General features: G+C 38.0%; 2 protein-coding genes across 3 annotated transcripts in view; one reads left to right on the forward strand and one right to left on the reverse strand.

Annotated features, from left to right (window-relative positions):
- Nucleotides 1-985: 985 nt before the first annotated feature.
- Nucleotides 986-25,546, reverse strand: part of LOC128176402 (uncharacterized) — a 30,997-nt gene continuing 6,436 nt past the window's right edge. Inside the window, exons 1-2 of one of the 2 annotated variants that reach the window (XM_052842703.1) lie at nucleotides 1,446-1,845; nucleotides 986-1,358 (exon numbers count right to left, since the gene is read on the reverse strand). In XM_052842703.1, the coding sequence (XP_052698663.1) occupies nucleotides 1,213-1,358; nucleotides 1,446-1,845 (546 nt within the window). In that variant the 3' untranslated portion in view covers nucleotides 986-1,212. Of the gene's footprint in view, nucleotides 1,359-1,445; nucleotides 1,846-25,546 lie in introns of those variants that run through there. The other variant, XR_008242785.1, reaches the window with a different exon arrangement.
- Nucleotides 1,937-2,679, forward strand: LOC128176403 (uncharacterized). Its single transcript, XM_052842704.1, has 2 exons — nucleotides 1,937-2,314; nucleotides 2,436-2,679. Exons 1-2 carry the CDS (start codon nucleotides 1,969-1,971, stop codon nucleotides 2,582-2,584), a joined length of 495 nt encoding a protein of 164 aa, XP_052698664.1. The 5' UTR covers nucleotides 1,937-1,968; the 3' UTR covers nucleotides 2,585-2,679.

Below are 25,546 nucleotides of genomic sequence, written 5' to 3' on the forward strand. Positions count from 1 at the left end.
TGTCTATGGTGAAATTGTTGATAATTTATTAGTAGATTATTGAGGTTGGCTTTACTGGATTATTTCGAGATCGGTCGAAATTTTAGATTTCACGAGAGCACAGACTGGACAAAAGAAATCCAATAAAATGTTAGAAATCTTCCATAATTGCATATGCCTTCTAAATAACGTACTGATCGACAATAACGATAATTTATATATTTTTATTTAATTACTTTATTTATGGATAAATGAAGAGATTCCGGGATATGGAAAGATTATACAGCTTTCTTTGGTGGTTCATTCAGGTATACCAAAGATTTTCTATTATGTTCCCAAGAAATCATACATGCATCTTGGTCGAAATTTTGTTTGGCAGGACCGAATTTTTCGAGGATATACATTGTATTTCATTTAGCAGTCATGGTATTACAGGATATATAACCACGCAGAAATTGTACAAGTATGCCTCTCCTATAAATGTGAATCAATCACATATACGGAAATGTAAAAAAGTTGATAGTAAATGTCTTCCACATTTCATTCATACTACAGTTAGAAAAATATGAAATTTAAAATGCTGGAGATGATTTTACTCATATGACAAGGTGTTGTTCCAAAGCGAAGATAGACATCTGTCTAATTAAAATTGAATCATAATAAATGATTTGTTATTGGTTTTCATATGAGATGATACACAAAGATTTTTAGAGGGACCTAGACACGATTTGAGCTCAAAATTTTACAATTTTATTTTTCCATATTTAATGTCTAAAATGGATGTAATTAACAAGCTGGAGTCTTGTTATTGTTTACACATGTGTTTTATAGGTATAAATTTCAATCAAATTTTGATTTCTTTTGATGATAATATAATTTATGAAAACATTGAATCAGTTTTCCTTGTTATTTGTAGTCAATTATTTCTTTAAAAAACAAGATCAAGACTCGATCTTTGTTTACGTACTGTCTGTAACTTCCAATGTTCACATTTTGGTAAAAAAAAATCCCTAAAAATTGAAAATACAAAAAATTAAAATTTCGTGTCTAGGTCTCTTTGTAGGAAAACGGAATACAACGGAATGCAAGAATACATACACGAACTGCAAAACAATTGAAAATATTTTCAGATAAAAGAGCTCGGATATGAAATAAGTTTCAAGTTTCACTGTACATAAATGTACAGTGGTTGCATTGCTTCTGAACAGCTTGATCGAATTGTGTTTTTTCTGTTCAGTCTGTCGGAGAACCGGTTTCAACGACATCTCTGGACTGGGCTGTCCTTGGTCTCTGGGCAGACAGCTTCTTTTGCTGGATGATACGTTCTCTTCGAATATTTGCCTTCTCGTGCTTATCGACCAGAAGCTTGTCTCTTTCCTCTGAAAAATAAAATTATCAGTAAAGTATAAACCTAAGAAAGCAAAAATAGTAGTACGATAAGCTATTGTTAGCCTCTAGACACCCACCTTTCCATTTCTCATAGTCCTCGTCCCTGGCTGATACTTGAGCCCTCTTAGCATTAATTGGAGGAAGCTTTGGTACAGTTGACTTGTACTCGATATGGAAGGCCAAACCTCCTTTCTTCTGCACTACCTCCGACAAAATACTACCGGGGACATCTTCGGCGTAGGTTTTGATAACATTGGGCTCTGTACAAAACATCATCCACAGCAACGACTTGGTCTGGATGTTGTCTCCTTCCACCAGCTCCTTCTTAATCTCCTCTTCCATCTTACTGTAGGCTTCCGCCTCTTCTTCTGACATGACATTGACTTTGTTGCTTCTTTTTCCGATACAACTCTGGATAAGACCCATTTTTATCCTTGTCTGTCTGATTTCTATCAATACACAACGTAATGACAACATATAGTGACGTCATTTATTTGTGACGTTGATTCATCACATAGGAATGACATCACTATACCAATAACGTCATTGTTTCACAATACCCATTGTTTTCAAGTTGTCAGGCTTGCGATCAACAACAAAATGGGTCTTATCCTGAGTTGTATTGGTAAGAGAAGCAACAAAGTTGATGTCATGTCAGAAGAGGAGGCGGAGGCCTACAGTAAGATGGAAGAGGAGATAAAGAAGGAGCTGATGGATGATAACATCCAAACCAGGCCCCTGCCATGGATGATGTTTTGTACAGATCCTTCTGTCAAAAAACCTCATGTCGATGAGGTTCCTGATAGCCCGGTTTTGGGGGTCGTGCAGAGGAAAGGAGGCTTGGCATTTGATATCGAGTACAAGTCAACTGTACCAAAGCTTCCTCCAATCAACGCTAAGAGGATTCAGGTTCCAGCTGGGGGCGAGGACTTTGAGAAATGGAAGGGTATGTATTACAAATAGCAGTTAAAACACTACTGACCTTGCTTTAGATTTATAAGTTTCAATTTTGAAAATGTATAATCTTTCAGTCATACACGTTTAAAATAAGTGTGGGTTTTTTTCAGCTGAGAGAGACAAGCTTCTGGTCGATAAACACGAGAAGGCAAAGATTCGAAGAGAACGTATTATCCAGCAAACGAAGCTGTCTGCCCATAGACCAAGGACAGCCCGGTCCAGAGAAGCAATTGAAAGCATTGATTCGCCAAAAGATTGAACAGAAAATGCCAATTTTTAAATATCAAATGTTCAATAATTATATTACTTAATTATTTTAAAAATCTGAAATAAAGAAACATAGAGGAGATACCCGTACTCTGTTACATAAAAAATAATTTTGAAAATTCAATAAAATATTTTTTGTTGGTATCAACATGATTTAACAAATATTTCTGTTTTACTCTTTTGATATGCGATACACGTGTATGTATTACATCAAAGATAATAACTAACTCATCAAAAAAAAAACTCGACTGTTGATGCAGTATTTAAACTATAATTTGGTTATTTTTTTGATGCTATAAATGCGGGGCCAAGGGGCCATAAAGGTGGCCAATCTATGCAGAGAAAAAAACCTATATTACTGGGTGACAAGGGTTGTGTATCTTTTCTGTAAAGTTTGCTACTCTCATCCTATTCTTTTTTGAGAAGCGGATAGGAATAGCCTACAGTGGATGTAGGCTATGACTATCCGCTTTTGAAAAGAGAATACCCTCATACCAGCAAGAACTTTAAAACGCGTTTTATTGGTTACATTTACTTTTTATTTATGTGATTATTTCTTAAATCATCTATAGCTAAATAATGTAAGTAAAAGTATGCAAATCATCGTTATGATCGATCGACAGTTGGATAGAAGAACTCCCGAGTCAGTTTTCTGACAAATGGATCCGCTGTTTGCAAATTTGACGTCAGTTCGTGCAGCCGGCGCCAATTAAGCTTTGATCAATCACGAAATATATGAAGTAATCCAGGTAAAGCCATTCCATAAGTTACAAATTTGGTGAGAAAACATGTATATGTTGGAATATCGAGTTTTAACAGTTCAAACAAAAATTTTCCTACGACATCTATACAAATTAAAGATCCTTAATTAACTGTCCCGATTTTAATCAAACGGTCATATTATAAGTATATTGTCCTACGTCATTTCGCATTGTGCGCATACACTTGTCCGGACGTACATTGATCAAGACTCATAAATTCGAAATGTCTTACTTAAGGTATACATTCGCACGCAAACTTATATTTGTAACACATATTTGTCCCGAATTGTTAACTATTCAAATCATTTTTTGGGTTTTTTTTTTTTAAATAATATACGCATAATAAACATACAGTTTTGTGGGGTTTATTTTCGGGGGAAAGGGGGGGATGTGTGCAGTGCATGGTTGAAGAGACCTACTATATTCGCTCTTGCATACATGTTCGAATCTTCTTGGAGATGTGATGATGAGATAGTGATGAAATACCTATTAATCTTAAAAACATTTTAAGCACTTTTACGCATACAGAAGCGTAAACGAGTGTAACAAATTATATACTTAAACAATGAAATGCTTTCTTTGGTGATTCATATGCCGGATATGAAGGTTGCGACATTGCAGAAAAATACATAATCCGCGTTGGCGGGTTAATATGTAATTTTTTTTTCTGCAATGATCGCTACCTTCATAACGGAAAGCTATCAAAGAAAGCATTTTATTGTTTATATTTACATCTGTCTTTTAATATAAATTAATAAACTGATTGTAAAAAGTAAGTTCAATTAACTAAATCACTGTTAATGTACATCAGTACGTTAGCAAAAAGAACAGCCAACTCGTCTCCTATGGGAATTTGAGTCTGACATCGTCATGATTGTTTCGTGCAGTCCGTGATTTTTCTTAGGTCGCTGTAGGTTTCAACGAATCGATAAACGGGACGTATAGATTTCAGTCCTGTTAGTTGATTTTAAAGAAATAGAAGGAACCATACTCGATAGATATGAATATATGTAAATAACTAGAGCAGAGCTCGTGGCAAAGCCACGAGTAGGTCTTCCGTTGTTGCTGCGAGTTGAAAATATATGTGATGTGGTGTCAAACGATTATAATTACTAAACTTTCAGTTCTGTATTTGTTATAAAAACGTGTTGTGATTGAAAGCCTGCATATAAAACGTATATTGAAAAAGAAAATAAGAAAATGTTTTAGTTTATGTAATCGTAACAAACATTATTTAAAAAATGAAATATTTAATGGCGAGTTAAATTTTCAGAGGGTAGCAAGCATTGTTGTAAACAGTATGTACTCATGGGTCATGTCAGGAATTGTGGTTTTTTTTAACCGAACCCGTTTACAAAACACGTAACCTTTTCTCTAAGATAACTTCTTTATTTATATATTTCTAAATTTTTGAAAACAATGTACAATTTAGAATTGTTGCGTGCTGACAAAATTTACAGACCCTGAAACGTACTACTACACCAAAAAAGCGTGCGACTTACGTGCAAGAAACGTTTCGTGGTAACCGTTTCCTGTGAATCGTGAAGCGTTTCGTGTAAACCGTTTAGCGTTTCGGACAAAGCGTGCAGAGTTTCGGACAAAGCGTGTAAATCGTTTCGAGCAAAGCGTGCGAGAACCATGTTAAACGTTCAACAGATTTCATTCGGAACTCTCTGACAATTTGTTTAAAAATGGCGCCCGTGTTTTACATTACATGTACTTTAAACTGTTTGTAATTGGCAAAACTCTTTTGTAGGTATTTTCATGGAAAAAAAAATCTAGAGGAAATGATATACTTATCTTTTTACAAAATTGAATTTATTTTTAACAAACAAAAGAAAGGTATATGTATTAAAAGACGACTAGTTACAGAGTACATATATATATATATATAACGTTTTTATACGATGTTTCAGTACTGGTCCAGTCGTTTTACCGGTAAGGAATATTTGCCAGTATCGAATAATTTTTAGAAAAATTACTAGTGGAAGACGAAGTTGAGGTTTTAAAAAATCCTAGCTAGGTAATTATAAAACAGAAATAAATATTCTATCAGTGCGTGAAGTTGTTTGCCATTTGCACGATTATTTACCGAATTGTTTACAAATTAAAAAGGTGACCCTGATATGAGCTGCCGGAAGTTCAAAGCAGAAAAAACAAAAGTGTGAAAACAATTAAGCCTAACTATGAAAATAAGTTTGTTATTGATCCCTATTTAGTGGACAATTAGTAAATATAATTTTAAAAGATATGGATCATATCTTGACAAATAATAATGGAGCTTTGAATGAAATTGCGACTTCAAATAGAACCACGTGTAGTTTTCCTAGTTTCGGTTCATTGCGACAGAAGTATTATTTGGCTGCATATATTGATAGATATACGGTAAAAACAAAGGAAAATGGCAACTACTTATCATCAATTATTATTATAAAGTGTTTTTATGAAAATTCAATATTATAAAGTAACTCAAATGAAAACTGTTCAAGTCCAGTTTTAATTTGACGGGAAAACGGTATGATAAAAATAACGATCATATTATTTGTTTAAATGACATATTCCCACAATTGTTTTTCCTTCTTCATTTATAAGTCCATTAACATGTACCTCTAGTGCAGAAGTGATAAAGGGCGCTTAATTCGATACTGGGAAACGAATTCTCAAAACTAGGAAAATGGAGGGGGTGTTGAAATTACTTCCTTTATATTTTCGGAAGTTTGATACTACAGTTTAGAAGGACAAAGAAACGCGATTTAAACATAAAATAAAAACATTTGGAATTCCGATAATAATAGTTGCATGCACGACGAAACCGCATACTGATTTGTTACTGGTAAAATGACTGTGCAATATTAAAATTCGCTATACATAAAAAATATTAAATACAATTAGCAAAACATGATTTCTGTTGGAACAAGCCTTAATCAACTTTAACTTACACGAGCATGTTTTGATAAGCATGTATTTTTTTTAATTATTTATTTACATCGATAACTCTTACTAAGACCATTCGGCTTTGTACAAGCGGCACACATAACCTCGGACATCGGGTGAGACCTGCACCTGGCTGAACCTGTCAATCAAACTCTGTGTATTTGTTTTCATTGGATGGTCAAGCGTCTCTTTTTTTGTCAATAGCCAATGGAAAAATTAATGACTTCAATGTAATCGGAATCAGTATTTGATGAAGCACACAATTTAAATGATAGAAAATTTATTAATTATTTGAACAAAATTAAATGTAAACATAGAAAGAAAACATACTGATCATTTCTATGAATTGCAGGAAGTAAGTTCTTTGGAATCCCGATTATAGATATTTTTACAAGTAATTATTTTAATTATTTAAACCACTATTAACGGAAAACAAGAGGTCTTAAAAGTAATTAACGCGCAGGGATTTGCCTACAATGTACACAGTCATGCAATTAATTATTATGGGAATCTTTATGTATGGTACTTAATTCAAATAGATCATGATAATCTATACACTGTACGCCGTTATACATGTACATGTAAGGAGCGCCGGTAATATATACGAAGATTGAGTCAAAAAATTAAATCATTTTTATTTCTTGTTCTTTTCAATACAATGTTAAATTACTTTGAAAAAAAAAATCCGAAATAGTAATTACAACTTTCTTTTTTGTTTAATCATTTGAATTTTTTCTGAGGTGCATGGATATGTACATAACATATTTATTTACGCGAATGATACGACATAGGAAAAAAATTAACGGATGTTTGTATAACATTGTTTTCTAACGAATGTGACTAATTTAATTTTAAATATTTTTCAACATTATCAATGTAAATAATATCAGATTTATTTACTGTTTGTATTTTTACATCGTATTCTCTGAAACCAATAAAAATACTAATCAAATCCCGCCGAATACTGAAAACCCGATTTCAGTTTGTAATCATGCGAATTTTATTTTTGGTATGGACTATTGAGTTACGGTAACATTTTTTCTGGATGATTTTTTTATTTATTATTTTATGTAGTAAAAGCACCATTCCAATTGTTACTCAATTAACATAACAATTGATGACCCGGGGCTATATATGTTCTGAGCTGTGTGCGCTGAAGCGACACAAGATTCTTGGTCGCACGTGGCGGTTGAATTAACACAGGCTGACCTAATAAACAAACGGGTGGGAAAGTGAAACAAAATGTTACACATAAGAAGAAGCCACCAAAAATGATTTTCGACAGATCTTGATATCGTTTCGCCAATCAAAAAAAAAAAAATACAGCGCGAGCTCCTGTCAGCGGGGTGGGGGCAGCAATGAGTTCGCTTCCACAATGAAACGAACATGTAGAAAAACTACAGAAGTGATTAATATGTGACCGATAGAATCTAATCTAAAGTGTTTAAAACTCATGTAAATATTCTTTTAAATAATCATCGGATGCCTCAACTCAGGACATTCTTTTATCGTGCTAGCACCTACCGCAAACATGTACCATGTAACTTTGATTATAATTTGATTTGATTTTTAAACTACCTTGTACGCTATCTTATACATCAATGCTTAATCAACTGTACAAGTAAAATAAATTTATCTTTTCACCTTAAACCAATATAATAGTTGAAAACATAATAAAATATAGTTGTGTCCGTGCAAAATATGAAACATGAACGCGTGATAAGGTACATGTAGAAGATCACGAACCGACCGCGGATCACTTGTCTACTCGCGCCGGATCTCCTCAGCCATGTGCGATGGATGATCATCATTTAAATGTTTAATATTTAGGGGTTGTTGTTGATTTAAAGCATTATTTGTACAGTTTATAAAATATTTTACATAAACAATCCAACCATTAAAGTAGTATAAGCCCCCCCGCTGGGCGGTTCAACTGAGTGCACTTTTTATGCAAATGAGGTGTTGAACCGCCCAGCGAGGGCGGCTGGTAATCTAGCTTCTTGGTTTTCAAGCTAATAATGCTATAGTAAGCTAATAATGCTATGCTATAGTAAGCATAATTTCATGGCATTTTTTATTGAGTAAAATTCTTCTTGTAAAAACACGTCCGCTCTCTATGAAGTCACCGAGAATTATGAGGCTAGGAGTCTTCATAGAGTTATTAAATGCTTTTTTTATTCCTGCTGTATGAAATAATAAAAAAAGAGAATAAAAAGTGAACATTAATTTATTGAGAAACGCATGAAGAACAAGTATGAAATAACAGCGAAACAGTTCAAATGAAGTATGAAATAACACTGAATCAGTTCAATGGCACAAATAATGTCATATTACTGTCACTTTTTCTTGGGAAGAGCCAGCTTTGCCTTTTTCTTAGGAGGTTCACTGTCCTTGGGGATGGCATTTTCTCTTTTCAGACTTGGTTTCTTAGGGGTCGAGTTTTTTTTCTTGTTACCGCCTGGTGGATTATTTTCTTTGTCAGTGCATTCGGAAGCCCAGTGTCCGAGGTTTTGACAAATATAGCAGGGATCTTTGTCTTTGCTTTTTTTAGGTGGATCCTGCTTTTGTGGATCTTTGTCTTTGCCTTTTTTGGCTGGATCCTGCTTTTGTGGACATTCAGGAGCCCAATGGCCTAATTCTTTACAGATATAACAGGGATTTGTTTTCCTCGTCGGCGGTGTTGTTGTTTTTTCAGCAGTCCTATTCCTGGTCTCAATTAAGATTTCACTTACTTCTTTGCTTAGAGTCTGTAGATCTTTAGTTATATTTTGTCTGGTTTCACTCAATTCATTGGTGATGGATATCAGATTGTTGAGGATTCCGTCCAGAGTGGCCATGAGTAGAGAGATATCTTCTTTACTAGCTGGTTTTTCATCGTCGTACATTCCCATTAGAAGTCCAGTCACATCCTGAGTTTCTGATATAATGGGTTCATTAATCACAGAATCTCTGACGATAGTCGGATGACTGTAGTTCAGCTGGGCCGAGACTGGGTCTGTACTCTCCAAGAGATCTAATTGTTTCTGTGCCATGTCGATTGCAATGCCAGAACAAGACTGATAGAATGAAAGCGGTGATGTACTTTTTATAGGAAATGAACGTTCTAGAAAATTCTTTATTGAGGCACGAGAATATATGAGGCATTTTTTTACTTTCTAGAAAATTCTTAATAGAATTGAGGCACGAGACTTACCTTCTAGCAAATTCTAATCATCTTGTATAGAATGTTCTAGAATATCTAAATTTTTATATATATAAATAAGAAACCAGTGACAGTTTTTTCTGTTATTTATTATCTCTGAACGATAAAAATTCAAAAGCCGGTAAGCAACATCAGCAATATATCATGGCCGATTTTCTGAGAATGATTTTAGACGATCTAGACTCACCTTTCAACGGTTTGGATTTTGTTAACTCTTCTTTACAGACCGAGGGCTGGGAGGAAAAATACAAGAGTAATATTGCTGAAATTTCAGACCGGACGCAGAAAGAGATTACCAGTGTGGATTTTTATAGGAATGTGATTGTAGCATTAGCTCAGATGAACGACGTTAACCCTGGGAGATTGGTGGTCATTCATTACCTGTCTGAGGAAGTGAAAAAGCAATTTTTACCTAAATTGACGGGGATTTCTTATGAGGAATATCGGCAGGAATTTCCTAAGTTACAGTCCATCTCTCTAGGAAAAAAGAAGTGGATAGAATGTCATCGGCTACATCAACGGATCGAATCGATGCGGGTGACAGCCATACAATTCGGGTGGATGAAATTACAGCAAACTCTGGAAGGAAATCGGGGAGAAAACAAGTGACTTTTGATCTCACACGGGACCAAATATACGATTTACCTCCCGAGGACCGAAGAAATCCATGGATGTTTGAGGCCGTAGACCGTGCAAGGACCGTACGTAAAATAAAAAAACTGTTATGGATCTTTGTGAAACAACAAAAACATTGAGTTTGTGTATTAGAACACTGTTCTATATATTGTAATTTTTTAACACAGTGCTATTTGAAGTGAATGCTGTATCTATGGTTAATAAATCTGTTGTAAAATAATATGATTTGTATTTATTTTATCATGCTTTTTTCAGTTATTTACAATATTGTAGCCTTCAATCATACAGCGGCATATCAAAAGCACAGTGTATTCTCTCCGTACAGAGAAGTGAAAAAAAATATGACGTCATAATAGCATATCAACTCTCTAGATCGATAGGAAAGGGGTTGGCCCTATGCCAAAACAAAAGCGACTTTTTTTAAGGGGCCAGTCACAGTGCCTTATTTTAGTCACATGACCAAAAGCGACTTTTTTGACGGATCTAATCCCCGCCTTTATTGAGTCACGTGACACATAAGTAGTTTCAGCGTTCTTTTGATCCAAATGTCAACATATCCAATGGAGGGGACAGGTTTTTATCTATTCCACGACACCCCCAGCCAATGAGGGTGACTTTTAGATACCTACTCACTTTCGAAGGATCTATTATCAAACTGTGAGGGTGATGCAAGTTGTTTTGTGTCAAATTGAGGATGTGTATCGCATGAAATGCATGGAAAGGGGAGATAATTGAACAAAACAATGGATATTTTGACCCTATCTAACGTGTGGATTTGTTTACTTGTAACTTATGGGGCATTTTAACCCTGTTATCCGTGAATATACAGACGGTAAATCTAAAGTACATCCCTGCATAGAATGGGACCTGTCCGAAGATTATGTTAAATACTCGTGCCCACTCTGAAATCGATCGTCTGCATTGATCGATCCATCATGGACAGCAATCCGTTTGCATTCTTTCCAGTTCTACCCGGATCAAGAATCCGTATCATCGCTATAGGAGAGATGACTGAAGATTTCAGTAACTGGAGAGAGATCCACAGAAGAGAATTAGCGAGATTTCAACCTTATGATATACACATGGCCCGCAGGAGGCAGCGGTCGGCATCATCAGCGCCAGCATCACAGCCATCACCTGCCTCACCAGCGCCCTCGCCACCGCCAGCCCCTAGTCGCAGGCAACGAGTTCTGCTGAGAGCGCCCCCGGAGGGAGAGGATAGCCGCCCCGTTCCATCAGCCCCCCCAGCGTTGAGATCTCGGGCGCCTTTACCCCCTGGGCCGCAGGGAGCATCCCCTCACCACCAGTGCGGCGCACCCCCTGACTGGGCCTACAGAGTGGAAGGACGAATGATCCTCAAGTGTGAGCGCTGCCAGCAGAGATTTAGACATTCGATAGTTGCATGCCGCAACTGCCAACAACGAACAGCATGCTGCAGCTGTGTACTCCAGATCAGCAGGGGTGATCCCGACGACAACAGATGTCCAGGCTGTTTGTATTTGTAACTTGTAACCAGATAGTTACACCCCAACGGCCCTTTTAAGGGCCACCACATCTTTAGAAAAGATGCCTCTATTACACTCAATTTTTAACACCAGTTCACCTCTTTTTTAAAAATGTTTAATTGTTTTTTTTAAAAATGAATCATTCATTTAAAAATTTACAATAACTTTTTTTCATATACTTTTTTAAAATAAAACACTTTATTTTTTAAAAAATAATAGGTTTTAAAAAGTTTTTTTCTTAATTATTTTTTATAAATAATATTAATTTCTAAGATAAATATTTTTTAAAACAATTAAACACTATGTTTTTTTAAAAAAATAATATAATGTTTTAAAAAGATTTTTTTAAAAGTTTTCTTAATTATTTTTTATAAATAATTTCTAAGATTAATTATTCATTTTTTTTGTAAAACAATAATCACTGTATTTTTTAAAAAATAATATAATTTTTTTCAATACATAGCTTTTTTATCTTTTTCTTATTTATTTTTTTTAGAAATCATATCATTTTTTATATAAATTAATTTTTTTAAATACAAGAAAAACATTTTTTTGTTTACAATTTTATTAAAACAATAATCAATGTAACAATAATCAATGTAACAATAAACACATATTTTTTTGATGAAACACAGTAACAATAAGCACAGAACCCCTGTGCATGTTATTGAAAATCAGTCTTGATAAATACAAATAAGAGCAGTCCTTTGATGTACAAGTTTTCCATTTTACTGAAGTTTTTTTTCTCCTCACACTTACATGCTACCCACCGTTTGAGCAAAATGACAATATCTGGACCAGCGTAGATGTTCTCGATAGGCGTCGTCCACTGGTTCCCATTCACTCAATGTCATTCCACAACAAAAACAGGTCACTCTATCGCCATACTGAGTGTAGATGAATCCTGCTCGCGCCAAGTCTGTTTTGCTGGGTCCCCTTAAGTATTTTGGCCAGTTTTGAAACGTTGCATACCTAGAGGCAAAGGTTCGGTACTCCGGATATTGCCAAATATGCGGCATTGTAGGTGGTGGTGGTGGTGGTATGTGCCTCACATCCAAAAGCGAGTAAAATGGCGAATCCTTCCTATTTGACTGAGCATTTGGATAACTCATGCTAAAACCAGCAGCACTGGCAATTCTTGTATTGTCACTCCGCACACGATTGGAACAGGAATCCGCCGCAGAAAAACCACCAGCAGTACCAGCAATTCTTGTATTGTCAGTCCGCGGAGGATCGGGACAGGAATCCATCTCTAGAGCATTGATCACACTGTCTACGGTCGAAGTCATCTTGATATCTCTAGATTTCAATTGTCGTAAAACTGACACCAAATGAATGTTACAAGCTTTATATACTGTAGGAGTAGTTGAGGTTCTAGAAAATTCTCAATAGAATTGAGACACGTGCCTCATTTTCTAGAACAGAATATTCTAGCAATTGACTGAGGTTCTGGAGAATAGAATTAAGGCACGTGCATTTTTGAATAGTTTTAAGCATTAAAGAGCTCTCAAAATATCTTTCTTTTTTAAAAAACAAACAAGACCGAATTTTTTTAAACATTTTTAATTAAGAATGAACAACAGCAACAATAACAGCAATTAATACATATTTTGCCAGAAACATTTGCAAGTTTGTCCTTGATTTCTTTTGGGTTTACGATAAGTCTCTCTAAACCATTGAGCCACATAATGATCTCGTTGAAGGGGAGATAACCTCGACGTCCTTGGGAATGGAAACAGCCAATCTAACGCTCGCCTGTTTCCTCGATGGCGTTGGTGTAAAAAATACACACAATAATGTCCACAGACATCCGTAGAGTAATCTTGATAACAATTCTGATTGTAAGTCCAATGTCTAGCGTGTCTAGAGATGAACTGTCTAATTTCTTGATGTAGGGGAGGTAATCCGTAAGAATCAAAATATTCCACATGAGCTCCGTTCCAATATAAACACACCCAATGCGTTCCGGGTTGATCGTGAGAATCTGTATTGATCACAATGGCTTTTTCATGAGGTCTTAATTGATCCGGTAGTAAATCTCGGGGATACACTCCTCCCAAGGATCTTCCTAAATCTCGTGATAACACCTCTCGTAACTGACGTGAATCCATTTTTTTTAGTAATCAATGTTGACTTCTCTCTGTTTGTTGATTTCCAGCAAATTGTCGAATTCGGCATAGACCACACAATTTAAAGTCTGAACTAAGTTGTTTGAAAATTGAACTTCTATTCTCAAGTTTCCAGTTTCAATTAGATGAAATTTCTCTAGTTGAGCTTCTTGATCTTTCGTAAAATCCACACACCAGAGCGTGTACCCGTTTTTATACTCTTCCAGGGTAATGTCCGGGGCCCAGTCTCCTCCCAATTTCCCCAGCCCTTGATACAGACTCAAATAAGATCTTAGGTACTGATCATTTGCAAAATCGGGCTCAAAGGGCCGAGTGGTCATGGTTTCTCCGTTGATACTTATTTCTAATTTCTTAATGTTCTCGTGTTTAAAATTAAAAGGATTTTTAGTAGCATCTCCGTTGAAAGCGGCATTTTCTACAAAGCCTAAGAGAACACGTTTAGGCATTTGTCCTTGAAACAGATGATCGGTGATTTTTGATTGTCTTTGGTGAATTTACACACCATTTGGAGATAAGTTTGTGAGAGATCAATGTATTCATCTCCTTGACCCTTGATTTCAAATTCAATGGGGGCCGTGTCCGATTGGAGGGTACTGGATATAGGGTAATATTCCATCCATTTCGAATCTTCTAAAGTAACATTCGTAGGCGAGGTTTTAAACAGTTCTAAACTGTCCATCCCACAGGCACAAGACTCTCTATGCATCATCTTGGTAAGTGTGACTGATCAAAAGAATCCAATGGTAATGATCTGATATGATCCTCTACACCTCCTTATATACCCTCTCAGTCAAAAATATCTAAGGGTCTAGTTTTCTTCTTTTTCTTAGGAGGTCTTTCACCACTAGCGGTTTCTAGTGATCTCTTGATCCGAGGTCCACCCCGGGCTAGGAGTTTAGGTTTGGCGGGGGGGCGGGACTTTTCTCCCCCTTGAGATAGCATGCGTGAAGCTGTATTTTTGATGACTTGTCCCCCATGCGTTTTTAACGCATCCTTGAAGGATCTTTTATTTTCTAACACATCTAATCCAGTTTTAGCTGCTGCAGTTAATGCTTGTTTAGCCGTTGATTTCAGTAAATCTGTAAAAAATCCTTTTCCTGCCTGGGGTCTAGAGTGTCTTGGACGGCTGCGTCGGCGTGGCGGTGAGCTTCTTTCTGGTGAATACTCATAGCTAGGAGGGGGAGGAGGCGGAGGGTAATAGTGGCGTGAAGGGGGGTAATAGGGAAGCGGTGAGGGTCCTGTGGGAGCTCCTCCTAGTAGACCCGACATGACATTTCTCATGACTGGAGCTGCCAACTTAAGAAGCCCCCCTAACCCGTGTCCTTGTTGACGCAATATACCTCGATGGTACTGCATGCTGTAGACCAAACAATGAGGGTTTTTTCACGAATGACAGGTCTTTATATAGAGGCTCTCTTTATCTTGATTCCTAGTAAATCTAAGAGCGTTGAATGCATAGATGCAGACATTCTAAACAACAGGTGATACAGGTCATTACTCCCACAATGATTGTAAAAGTGAGACTGTAGATATCCATCTCCTTTAGTACACTTTTCTAAAATGAAGTTTCAGGATAGATTTTCCATTTAAAAAGGGCATGACAGTCCCTAATGGAGTCTGAATGTGTATGTCTATCGTATCGAAATGTTTTTTACTCAGTTTCAAATATTCAGCTCTAATAGGCTCCCATCTCGTCTGTTCCTGGACTTTCTCTCCTTCACGGGGGACAACTCTAAGTAACTTCAAAGCATTTGACCCCACCACTTGGGGTTCGACGATATCGCAATACACATACATTTGTTTTAAGTTCTCGTGCATATCAGGGGTATGAACTGCCATGTGAGTGACATTGATCCACAGGCTCATATATCTTTTACCAAACTTCCATTTGAGCTCATCTCCAAACCCCATCTTATAAGCTAAAGTAAGGGGAAAACTAATACTGAAGCGTAAAGTGGATAACTCCTTTCCGTTTAATTGAAATTCGATACGGGAGAATTTTTGGCGATATTCTAGTTTCATGTTTCCGACATCCCCAGTCTCCGCATCAGGATATTTTTTCCAGACCTTTTCCAGACAGCGTCTAAGTCCTTCGTTGATTTCCTCTATTAATGACTGAGGATCTGGGTAAGGACCCCCTCGGAATTTCACTCGATAGTGATTAGCCTCGCTATTTCTTTCTATTGATATTTTCCAAAAGCCTTTGTCCCAATCGACTAGCATGGGACATTCAATGAGTTTCTCTCGACCTATTTTTTCAATTGTAAATCGCCCTGCTCGATATATATCGGGATCTACGGGTTCTACATCGAGATGAGTAGGAATCAAGATATCGAAATGAGCTTCCCTTGGGTCTATGTTTTGGAGTGTATTAGGATACATCATTTCAGTGAGACCTACTTCCCATTCACCGTCGGTGAAATCCATGGTTTGGGGTAATAATGTTTTAAAATGAGCCACCGTATTCTCGGGAAAAGTAGACATAGATCCATCACTGGGTAGAGTCATGTAAAACCCTGTATTCTGAGCCATGGCTTGAGATCAAATGAGTCTCATACATAAAGAACACTCTTTTTATATATACTTAATTTTTTATTTGAACAACAATAACAACAACATGAACAAACATGGATGAATATTGTCATACACTGTGAGATCTGCTTATTTTGACTCGGATTGGAAAGGGTCTCCGCATGTATAGGTACTCGTAAGGCACACAGGAGTCCACAAAATCATAGCCTTTGGTAATCGTCTTATGAAAGTCTTTAGAACACTTTTTGAAATCATCTGTCCAGTCTCCCTCGATAAGAGTCCATGCCGGTTCGTGGTTTTTTGAAGGGTGAAACACATTCCATTGACATTTCACTTTCCACCGAAATTGTTTATATTTACTTTTTCCAATCATCCGGAAATATCGTTTTCCAGCGGGAATCGGAATTCTTTTGTACAAGTAGATTTTTTCCTCTCCCTGAGGAATTCGAGGTTTTTGCATGAAATCACGCAAACATTCCAACTTAGTAGACACCCATGCTCCCTTAAAGTTTTCCCTAGGAGCTCCCTTAGGATCTATGATTTTCCAACGGTACTGTATGGAATTCATCTCTCTCTATCAACCATGTAGCTTGATCATCGCTTGGTCTGATAATAAGTCAAAACCTCGAGCTGCACTTCTTTAATAATGGACTCACAATCACGTGACATCTTTTCTCATGCATTTTCTGATTTAGTGCTGCTTTTGAGTTGAAGAGTAGGACTTGGCATGATATAGCCCACGGTAGAACTGAGACAAATCATCCAATATTCTCGATTCGAATCGTGTAAAGCTAACATGACGATACAAGCGATAATTAATGTCAAGCAGATCAAAAGTTGAGCAAAATACACGATTTCTGCTCTAGGAATTTTTTCTCCAAACATTTTCCAATGTTCACTTATTTGGGAAGTAGAAGATCTGTTTGAGGAATCCATGAGTCAAAGCTAGGGGGATATCCTTTCCAACGCACTTTGATTTCTTTAATGACTTTTTTCCCTATGCGCCGCTTTTTATAGTCTAGGATTTCCTCTACTTCATAGACGTCGTCTTCTTTAATGACTTTTTGTAATTCAGACTCGTAAAATGTTCCTTCTAATTCTTCTCCGTGATAGTCCTGTACCTTATATCTATAAGGAACAGCCCCCTGGACTCGATGAGATATAGTAAACAACTCCCTGGTCCAGTTAGGTAGATATCCTTTTTCAAAAGTTCGTTTCGCTTTACTGATGCGCACTATGTCTCCTTTGTGAAATTTAGGGGAAAAGAAGGGTGTAGAGGAGTTCTTTTGATACAGAGTTTTCCACACTTGTAGGACATTGGAGGCATTCACGTCAGCTGGAGCTCTTTTTATACTGCGATGATATGAGTGATTGTAGGCATATACCAGATCGGGTAAAATATCCAGATATCTTCGAGTTTTATGACGAGTGAAATATCTCCACATGCGAGCTTTTAAGGTGCGTTGAAAACGCTCTACGATACTTGCTTTTGTTTCTGCATTGCGAGTGGTGAAGAAATGAATGAATTTAAAAGCGCGCAGAAATTCCTTGTTTGTGAATTCCCTCCCTTGGTCCGACTGAATGCGAAGCGGTTGTCGCCCTTCTTCTTTAAAGATCTGTTGTAATCCGCGAATCATTTCTTTTCCCGTTTTCTGCTTTAAAGGCACCACCCAAGCATATTTAGAGAGTACATCAATAGCACACAGTAAAAAGGTATATCCATCATTCTCTTTCTTTAATTGGGATACATCTGCCAAATCTAATTGCCATTGCTCGTCGATACCGGTTACTCTTGTTTGTTGTCGCTTGAATTTGCGGCGAATGGGTTTATGTAAAGTATAAGTCTCTTGCTCTTTCAACCATTTTCTAATCTCAGCAATAGATAAAAGATGTCCCCTTGCACGCACTTGCCGGTATAAAGATTGTACTCCTCCATATCCAGTCTTAGGATTGTAATAAATCTCTTGTAGAATGGTTTGTAAAACCTTTTTCTTTTTCTTCATTTCTTTTTTAATATATTCCAATCTAGGAGGATGTTGTCTCTTTTTCTGGTTCTCTTTGGAGTTAGAAGAAAAGGAGAAGCTTGCGGTGTGCTAAAAGTCGAAGGTTCCTGAAACCCCGTATCGTCATCATTATCATCAGACTCTTTGTCAGCTAGAATGGACATAGGGGTACTGATTTTTCCTGGTCTCTGCATGGCTTTTATAATGTCTGGATTAGGTAGGTAATCTGTTGGGACATTGGTTTCTTTTAAGGCTTGAGCAAACTGGTCTGTTCCTATAGGAGGGCTGATTCCTTTGCGAGATCTAGTTTTCATCGTATTAGTTACTAGATCAATGATATTAGATTGGGGTATGAGTTTTCCTCGATATCTGATTTCTCCATCGGAATTCCATTTCAAGACTTTAGTTTTCTTGAGATGATCTAAGAGAAGTCCTGCTTTCTTTTGCATTTTGTTGCTAACACTTTTAATCACTTGTTCTTCCAGTTCTGAGGAACCTGGATCAGCAGCATCAGCAACAGGAGCAGGAGCAGCAGCAATATCAACATCTTTGTTTGCCTCTTTATTTTTCTGTGTTTTAGGTAATGGTGTTGTAAATGTCCTTTCCTTCCCCTGATCACGGGCTTGTTGTAAATAATTCCGATAACGGTGTAATTGATGTCCATAGAGAGCCACTTTTTCTTCAGGGTTCAAATCTTCTCTCCCTTGAATCTGATCTAACTGGTGTCCTAATCCAATGGTGGCTTGAAATTCAGGAGATTTAGGTAATTTTCCTTTCAATTCCAGTAACATGGCTTCAGGAACTAACACCATCTTGCGACTCATAATTTCAAAGGAGTAAACTGAGAAGCATGGGAATGACTGGGAAAACGCCCCCTTTTTGATTCAGTATCAAAGTTCGTCTGCGTTTCTGTATGGACTGGGGTTGAACCAGTCGCCTCAAGATGTGTTTCTGAGGAGCGAGTTTTTTCTTCTGAGAGGAGTTCAGTAGAACGTTGCCTTTTAAGAGGTTGTACACGATTTCACAAATTTTATAGATACAGTCATTAGAACAGTGCTTTAACACCTCTTTCTTTAACTTTGGTGAATAATGTGGCGTTGATAATAACTGCAATATGGGTAAATGAGGTTTCAGTCTAGATTTACAACAGCACACTTTGTTCTTTTTCTTCTGGCTTGTACCCATCTTTGTACAAAATGATAACTAGATTCAGTCTGTAAGGGTTTTTATACTCTCCTCTAGGCAGGGGCATAACCCAAGTGAGTGGTTCTCTCGTGTTGATCTCTATTTTTCTTCACTCTAAACTCTGCAGGACAATATCGACATTGATATTTCCCCTTCTGGTTTTTCTTATCGGGATCTTGTAAAGGACTAAAACCTGCCACTTTTGTAAACAACGAGGAGGATCTCGGAATATGATGAACAGGAACCTTAATACCAGGAAACACACTAGGTTGAATATCGGGAGTTCTCTGACTCCCTATAGGTCCAGTCATGGCTCGAGCCATTTTCTTTTGACCTTGTTTCAACATGGCTAATGTGGTATTGGGGGGAAGTTGGGTCAACGGAATCTGCTTATTGTTTTTTTTAGGAAGTTTAACAATCAGTTTCTGTGATTTCTTTTTGCCTTTCTTGGGAGATTTCTTTTTCCTGGGAGCTTTCTTTTTACTTGAAACCGATTTTCCTATGTCAACCATCCACTGGGGGAGCTTTCTAGTTTTAGGAGCCTTGGGATTGATCACTACACTCTTAAGTCGTCGTTTTTTGGGTTTAGCTGTTCTAGCCTTAGCCAGGTTCCATTTCAATAAATGGCGAATAATGACTCCTCCAACAAATCCAGCTCCACCACGTTTCAGAATGGCTTTAATCCTGTTATCATCATTGACTTTTTTATTGGCAATGACACTTAAATCCTCTCGATGTTTATCGATGAAACGTTGGGTCTGCTTATTGATAGGAATGACTCCTTTCAATAAATTTTTAGCTCCAGCCAAAAACCATTTCATTAAGGCTTTTCGCCCCAACTCGATGATTTCTGTTCGTTTCTCTGGATCCCGTTCATGTTGTAAGCGTCTTAATGTACGTAGTAACTTCTTTCCAGTCATGATTTCAACTGAATAGGAAAACATTCAAACTCTTGTATTTATACTCTAGCCATGTAAACTGTTAGGGTCTCAAACAATTGACTCCTCAGTCGTAATTCATCAGGAGTCTGAGGGCTTAAATCTACAATGAGGTACCCGTGGGGTTGGCGAGTAGCATCTTGATAGGCAGACATTAAATGAGGCATGTCTAATTGTCTACTCAACACCACAATTTGAGACTTGTCTCGGGGATTTTTAAACAAGACTAAATAATGAGCATTTAAACTAATAGTGCGATGCTGAGCTGCTCGATCAAATACATTCTGAGTAATGTAAATGACACTAGTATTCCTATGATGAGCTTTCCGTGTAAACCAATCGACTATTGACTCGATCGCTTTACCTCCCATCATATCATCAAATATTAAAAGGTGTCGAGTATTGAGATCCGCCACTAATTTCTCATCGTCCTCGGGAATATTGCGTATAAACTTGACTCTGTCTTGTAAAGATTCGTAAGCAGATTGCCATTCTCGATAACACCAAACGATTTTCTCGGGGTATGGGGTGATCCAATGAGTATTTTCCACCAGTTTTTTAACAAATTCAGTTTTCCCCGACTTGGAAGGACCTGCTACTACCATAGTAAATTCGTGTTTCAATTGAAAAGGGGCTAGTGTATCGTAGGAGTACATGTTAAAGAATGACAAGATTTTGAGAAAATCATTCAATTTATTTGATACAAGAGTTTGATAATAGGTAAAAAAATCAATGTTATATACAGGATCATTCAACAATAAAATGCATCAAATTCAAAATTGGTCAAAATCCATAGGGTAGGGTTCGGTAGTCAGATATCCTCTGGCGTTTATCATACACAATCCTGTATTGTTTGGTAAGCGGTAGCGTCTGGACAGTATGTTGGCGGGTTCTATGAATATACTTGGGATAAGTCACATTGATGATATCGATTTCTTCTTTTAACATTTTTTCAAGGGCTTCGGGAGACACTATGGTTGAGGCTCTGTAATTCAGAGTCAATCCTTTCACTTTACACACAGATTTACCGCTCTCGGTGATGTAGGCATAATTTTTAGGTCCTCCAGACATGAATTTTACTATCCGATCTCCATCCAGTTCGTCGGTCCAGCCACCTAAACTGTTGATAATTTCAGGATTGAATTTACCCTCCTCGTGTTGGTAGATGATACTGTCGGTATCAAAGTATAGCACACGTTCCCCCAGTTGTTCTAAGGTTTCGTAGAGATGCAGGCGAGCATGAGCCGTGGTAAAACAAGCCAATACCACGTTACCGAAGGGACATTCTTCCAGAAATTCCCGTTTCTCTTGGTAATTGACTAAAATCATGTCCAAGTTGGGATCTTCAGAGTTTTCCAAGAGTTCTATCCCTTTGACCTCTAGACTGCAGTCCTGTAACAGCTGTTGTAATTCTTCTTCTTCGGTCAAATAACGAGATTTAGGTAGTTGAATTCTCTGAGCGAATTTTCCCCACAGACAGTTCAAAAACAGTTTGGCAATTGTTCTTTTGACGGGGTTTTTCTCGATTTGAGAGGGATCTAACATGATACCTTCTCTTTCAAAAATGTCAAGAATGTAGCTCCGTTTTTCCTCTTCGCTCTCACATTCGGGGGGAAATCCTGAAGCTTCTTGTTTTATTTTCAAAAAGGTGTCTATGTAGGCTTTGAACAAGGTGTTACTAGTTTGAGGAAAATGCCAGATTTCGTAAATGCGCTCAATTCGATATCCCATGTCCATCGCTTTATGGAGTTCAGTGCTTACCCAGGTTCCAGTGAGACAGCGTTCAGATTCAGAATGCAAACATTGGTACTCCGGTTCCAGACTCTGTCGTTGTTCGGCACATGTCCGACATAGGGGAAATAGTAATTTTCCTCCGGAACGATAAGGCAAGACGGGATGATAGAGACCGCGTGGGGGTAAAACGCGGCATTTAATCAATCCAAAATAGGCTCTCAAGTCTCCGAAATTATCACTTAGGACTTCGGGGTGTCCCACAGGAAAAGGCCTGTACTTTAGCACGTAAGGATACAGAGAACAGACATCTACATAGCGCATATCTCCCTCTGTACAGAACAAACGAATGGCATTGGTCCGGCCTCCATACAAGCTGTCCCTGGGATTCAAGGGGTCTTGAAAGTCTAATTCTTGTACAAAGTTCTGTAACTCCTCTTGGTTTTTTAATTGACTGTCAAATTCGTGTTCCCATATACTAATGACTTTATATCCTTTATCCCTTAACTCTTGTTCTCGACGGAGGGTCTGCTCGTAGACCGTGGCGTAAGTCCTGTCTGGATGGTGAGGATGAATGTCTGTGGTTCGATCTGGATAACAGGTGGGACAGCCATGCCAATAGCATCCATGGAATTCATACACTGTCTGCGTGTTCTCATCGTAACCGTCCACGGTGTAATTTTCCAGTCGAACCTCACCTCCGTTTTTAGCATGTCGTATAGAACATCGACGACCCATCCAGGCCAACCAACGGCAGGCTTTGATGGAATACTGGCGAGCAGGATGGTAACCCAGATTGGGAATGATGGCAATGGTTTGATCTGACATGAAACTCCGCCGGTAAGCTAAATTGGCAGTGCTGGCAAAAGTGAGAGCTTCCTGAAAGGGATTCACGCGAACCTGAGACTGTATGGTAGCTCTAAACTTTGCACAACAGCGCCTTAAAATGTCCACATCCGAAATACAATAGGCTAGGAATTCTTCTCGGAAGTTAAACACTTTTCCTCGTTGCTGTTCGTACCAGGCATAAAAATCTTTACGCCCCGCGGTGCTCATGTCGTCTGGGTTGTAGTAAGCGGGGGGTGGATAGACTCCCAAGTAATCCTGGTTCTGCTCCGTGTTGAAAAAATGAGGGAAATACCCTTTTTTCAGTTCTTGTAACCCAAAAGCAGAAGGCATCTTTGCGAGTGCAAAAGGTAAGTAGTTGAAGGAATCGATGAATTTTATGTCACAAATGTTCATGGACAAGATCTTACTTCCATTCATGATGACCGAGGGTTTGATGCAAGCTTTGTGAACGATATAGTTCAAGATAAATTGTCCATCGTATCCCTTAAAATTGTGAGCAATGACGATGGCCCCATCGTGCACTAAATGGGTGGTTTTGTTCTGACATTCAGATTTCAATAGCCAATCTACGAACTCCTTTAAGGTATCCGGTCCTTGAAACACGTGTTGACGGGGGCCTAAACTCTGACAGTGCGTACAGGCTTCATCCACAGGTAAATGGTCACAATGTTGACACACCCGATGAGCCACACACAAGTTAGGGGAATGAATTCCATGCTCTTGAGTGAACTCGAAATCGAAATAAATGTACAGCTGTAATTTGTCCTTTTTCTTCTCGGGCTTCTTTTGCACGTAACACTGGTGATCGCTCTCTACAATTTTCTTACAGATCTTACATTGTTTTTGTCCTTTGCACTTGTGGTTAGCTAATAATTTTTTGGTCATCCAGGTCTGACAGTGCTGGCATCGATCCATTAAATGACACACTGAAGTGTTGGTCTTAGAGTTGGTAGGTTCTAAATGTCTCTGGTAACACCCCATGCTCTTAAAAAATCCGTGACACTCGGAACATTCGATGCTTAAGCCTTCGGGGGGACAGGGAGTGTCGCCCAAACAAAATGAGCAGCGATGAGGGCACTTGGTACGATGCTCTTCGATGTGGCTATATCCAACATCGCAATAATCACAGTAATATTTGTGTTCGCTGACTCCGGGCATGGAAAGTATGGTATCGTAATGCCCTCGATCTAGCAACACGTTCAGACATTTCCCGTTGCCGTGACCCTTGTAGATTGGTTTTAATTTCAGTGCGCGCGTGTTAGTTTCAAATTGAAAGATCTTTAGTCGAAATTCAGGGCACAATACCTGCTGTAACTTCCTCCACTCTATAGGGCCACAGGGTAACTCGGGATCACATCCGGCAAGTTCCATGAGCTCTAGAGCCTGTTTTTTCTGATCTACACTTCTACAGTCACCTTTCATCATTCGAGTCCATTGTTTTCCCCAGACTTCCAGAGCTACGGGATCCTGAGGTTTTTTACTGTGCAATCGAGCGACCACGATTGCTCGCGGTAAACACAAAGAATCCGTATTTTGAATGCTCACAATGGATTTTTTACCCTTTTTGAAATTCTCCTTGTTGAGGAGCAGATGTTTTTTCTTATTTCCGCCACTTCCTTCGGGATACTGTACATGAAAAAATTCGAATTGTATAGCTCCGTCGGTCATGGTGAAATCTCTCTTGGATTGCTGCACACCTTTAATTTTTTCTAGTATCCCCCGGGCGTCGAGATGCTTGCTTTGAGTAAATTCATACCATATGTCGGAGTCCAAAGAAGGGTGTCGTATGTTCAACCGCAGATAGTCGTTCGGACGGCAGTTCATTTCACTCTTGACTTCGTTCAACATGGCATCCAATACATTCCGGACAAAAGGAGAATGGTCTTTCTCGGGTAAAGGCTTAAAATTCACATTGTATACATTCTCCTGCACTTTGAATTTCCTAGAGTGTCGTCCGCGATCCAACTTGATCTGATAATACTTCTCTGCTTTTTTAGCCAATTCCCGTAGTCGCAGTAGGTTTTTTCTATATAAGCGCAAATGTCGGAGCAATTCTTCATTTCTTTTCAAAAGTCGAATCCTTTTCTGCTTCAACTGATATTCTTTCAAGCGGCGATGTTGGAGGAGAAGATTTCTTCTAAGCGATGTGAGCGGCATGATGCACTTGATTCAAATGATAAGAGAATAACGTTAAAGTACATAATAAACGTTAAGAACTGTCTAGAACATTCTATAACGTCGCGTGCTACGTCAAGAACAATAACGTTACGTCATCCTCAGATTGTTCTAGAAAGGCGCCTAACGTTATAACGTCATAATTCTCGGTGACTTCATAGAGAGCGGACGTGTTTTTACAAGAAGAATTTTACTCAATAAAAAATGCCATGAAATTATGCTTACTATAGCTTAGCATTATTAGCTTACTATAGCATTATTAGCTTGAAAACCAAGAAGCTAGATTACCAGCCGCCCTCGCTGGGCGGTTCAACACCTCATTTGCATAAAAAGTGCACTCAGTTGAACCGCCCAGCGGGGGGGCTTATACTACT

Source organism: Crassostrea angulata, chromosome 3 (assembly GCF_025612915.1).
Source record: "Crassostrea angulata isolate pt1a10 chromosome 3, ASM2561291v2, whole genome shotgun sequence".
Lineage (NCBI taxonomy): Eukaryota > Metazoa > Mollusca > Bivalvia > Ostreida > Ostreidae > Magallana > Magallana angulata.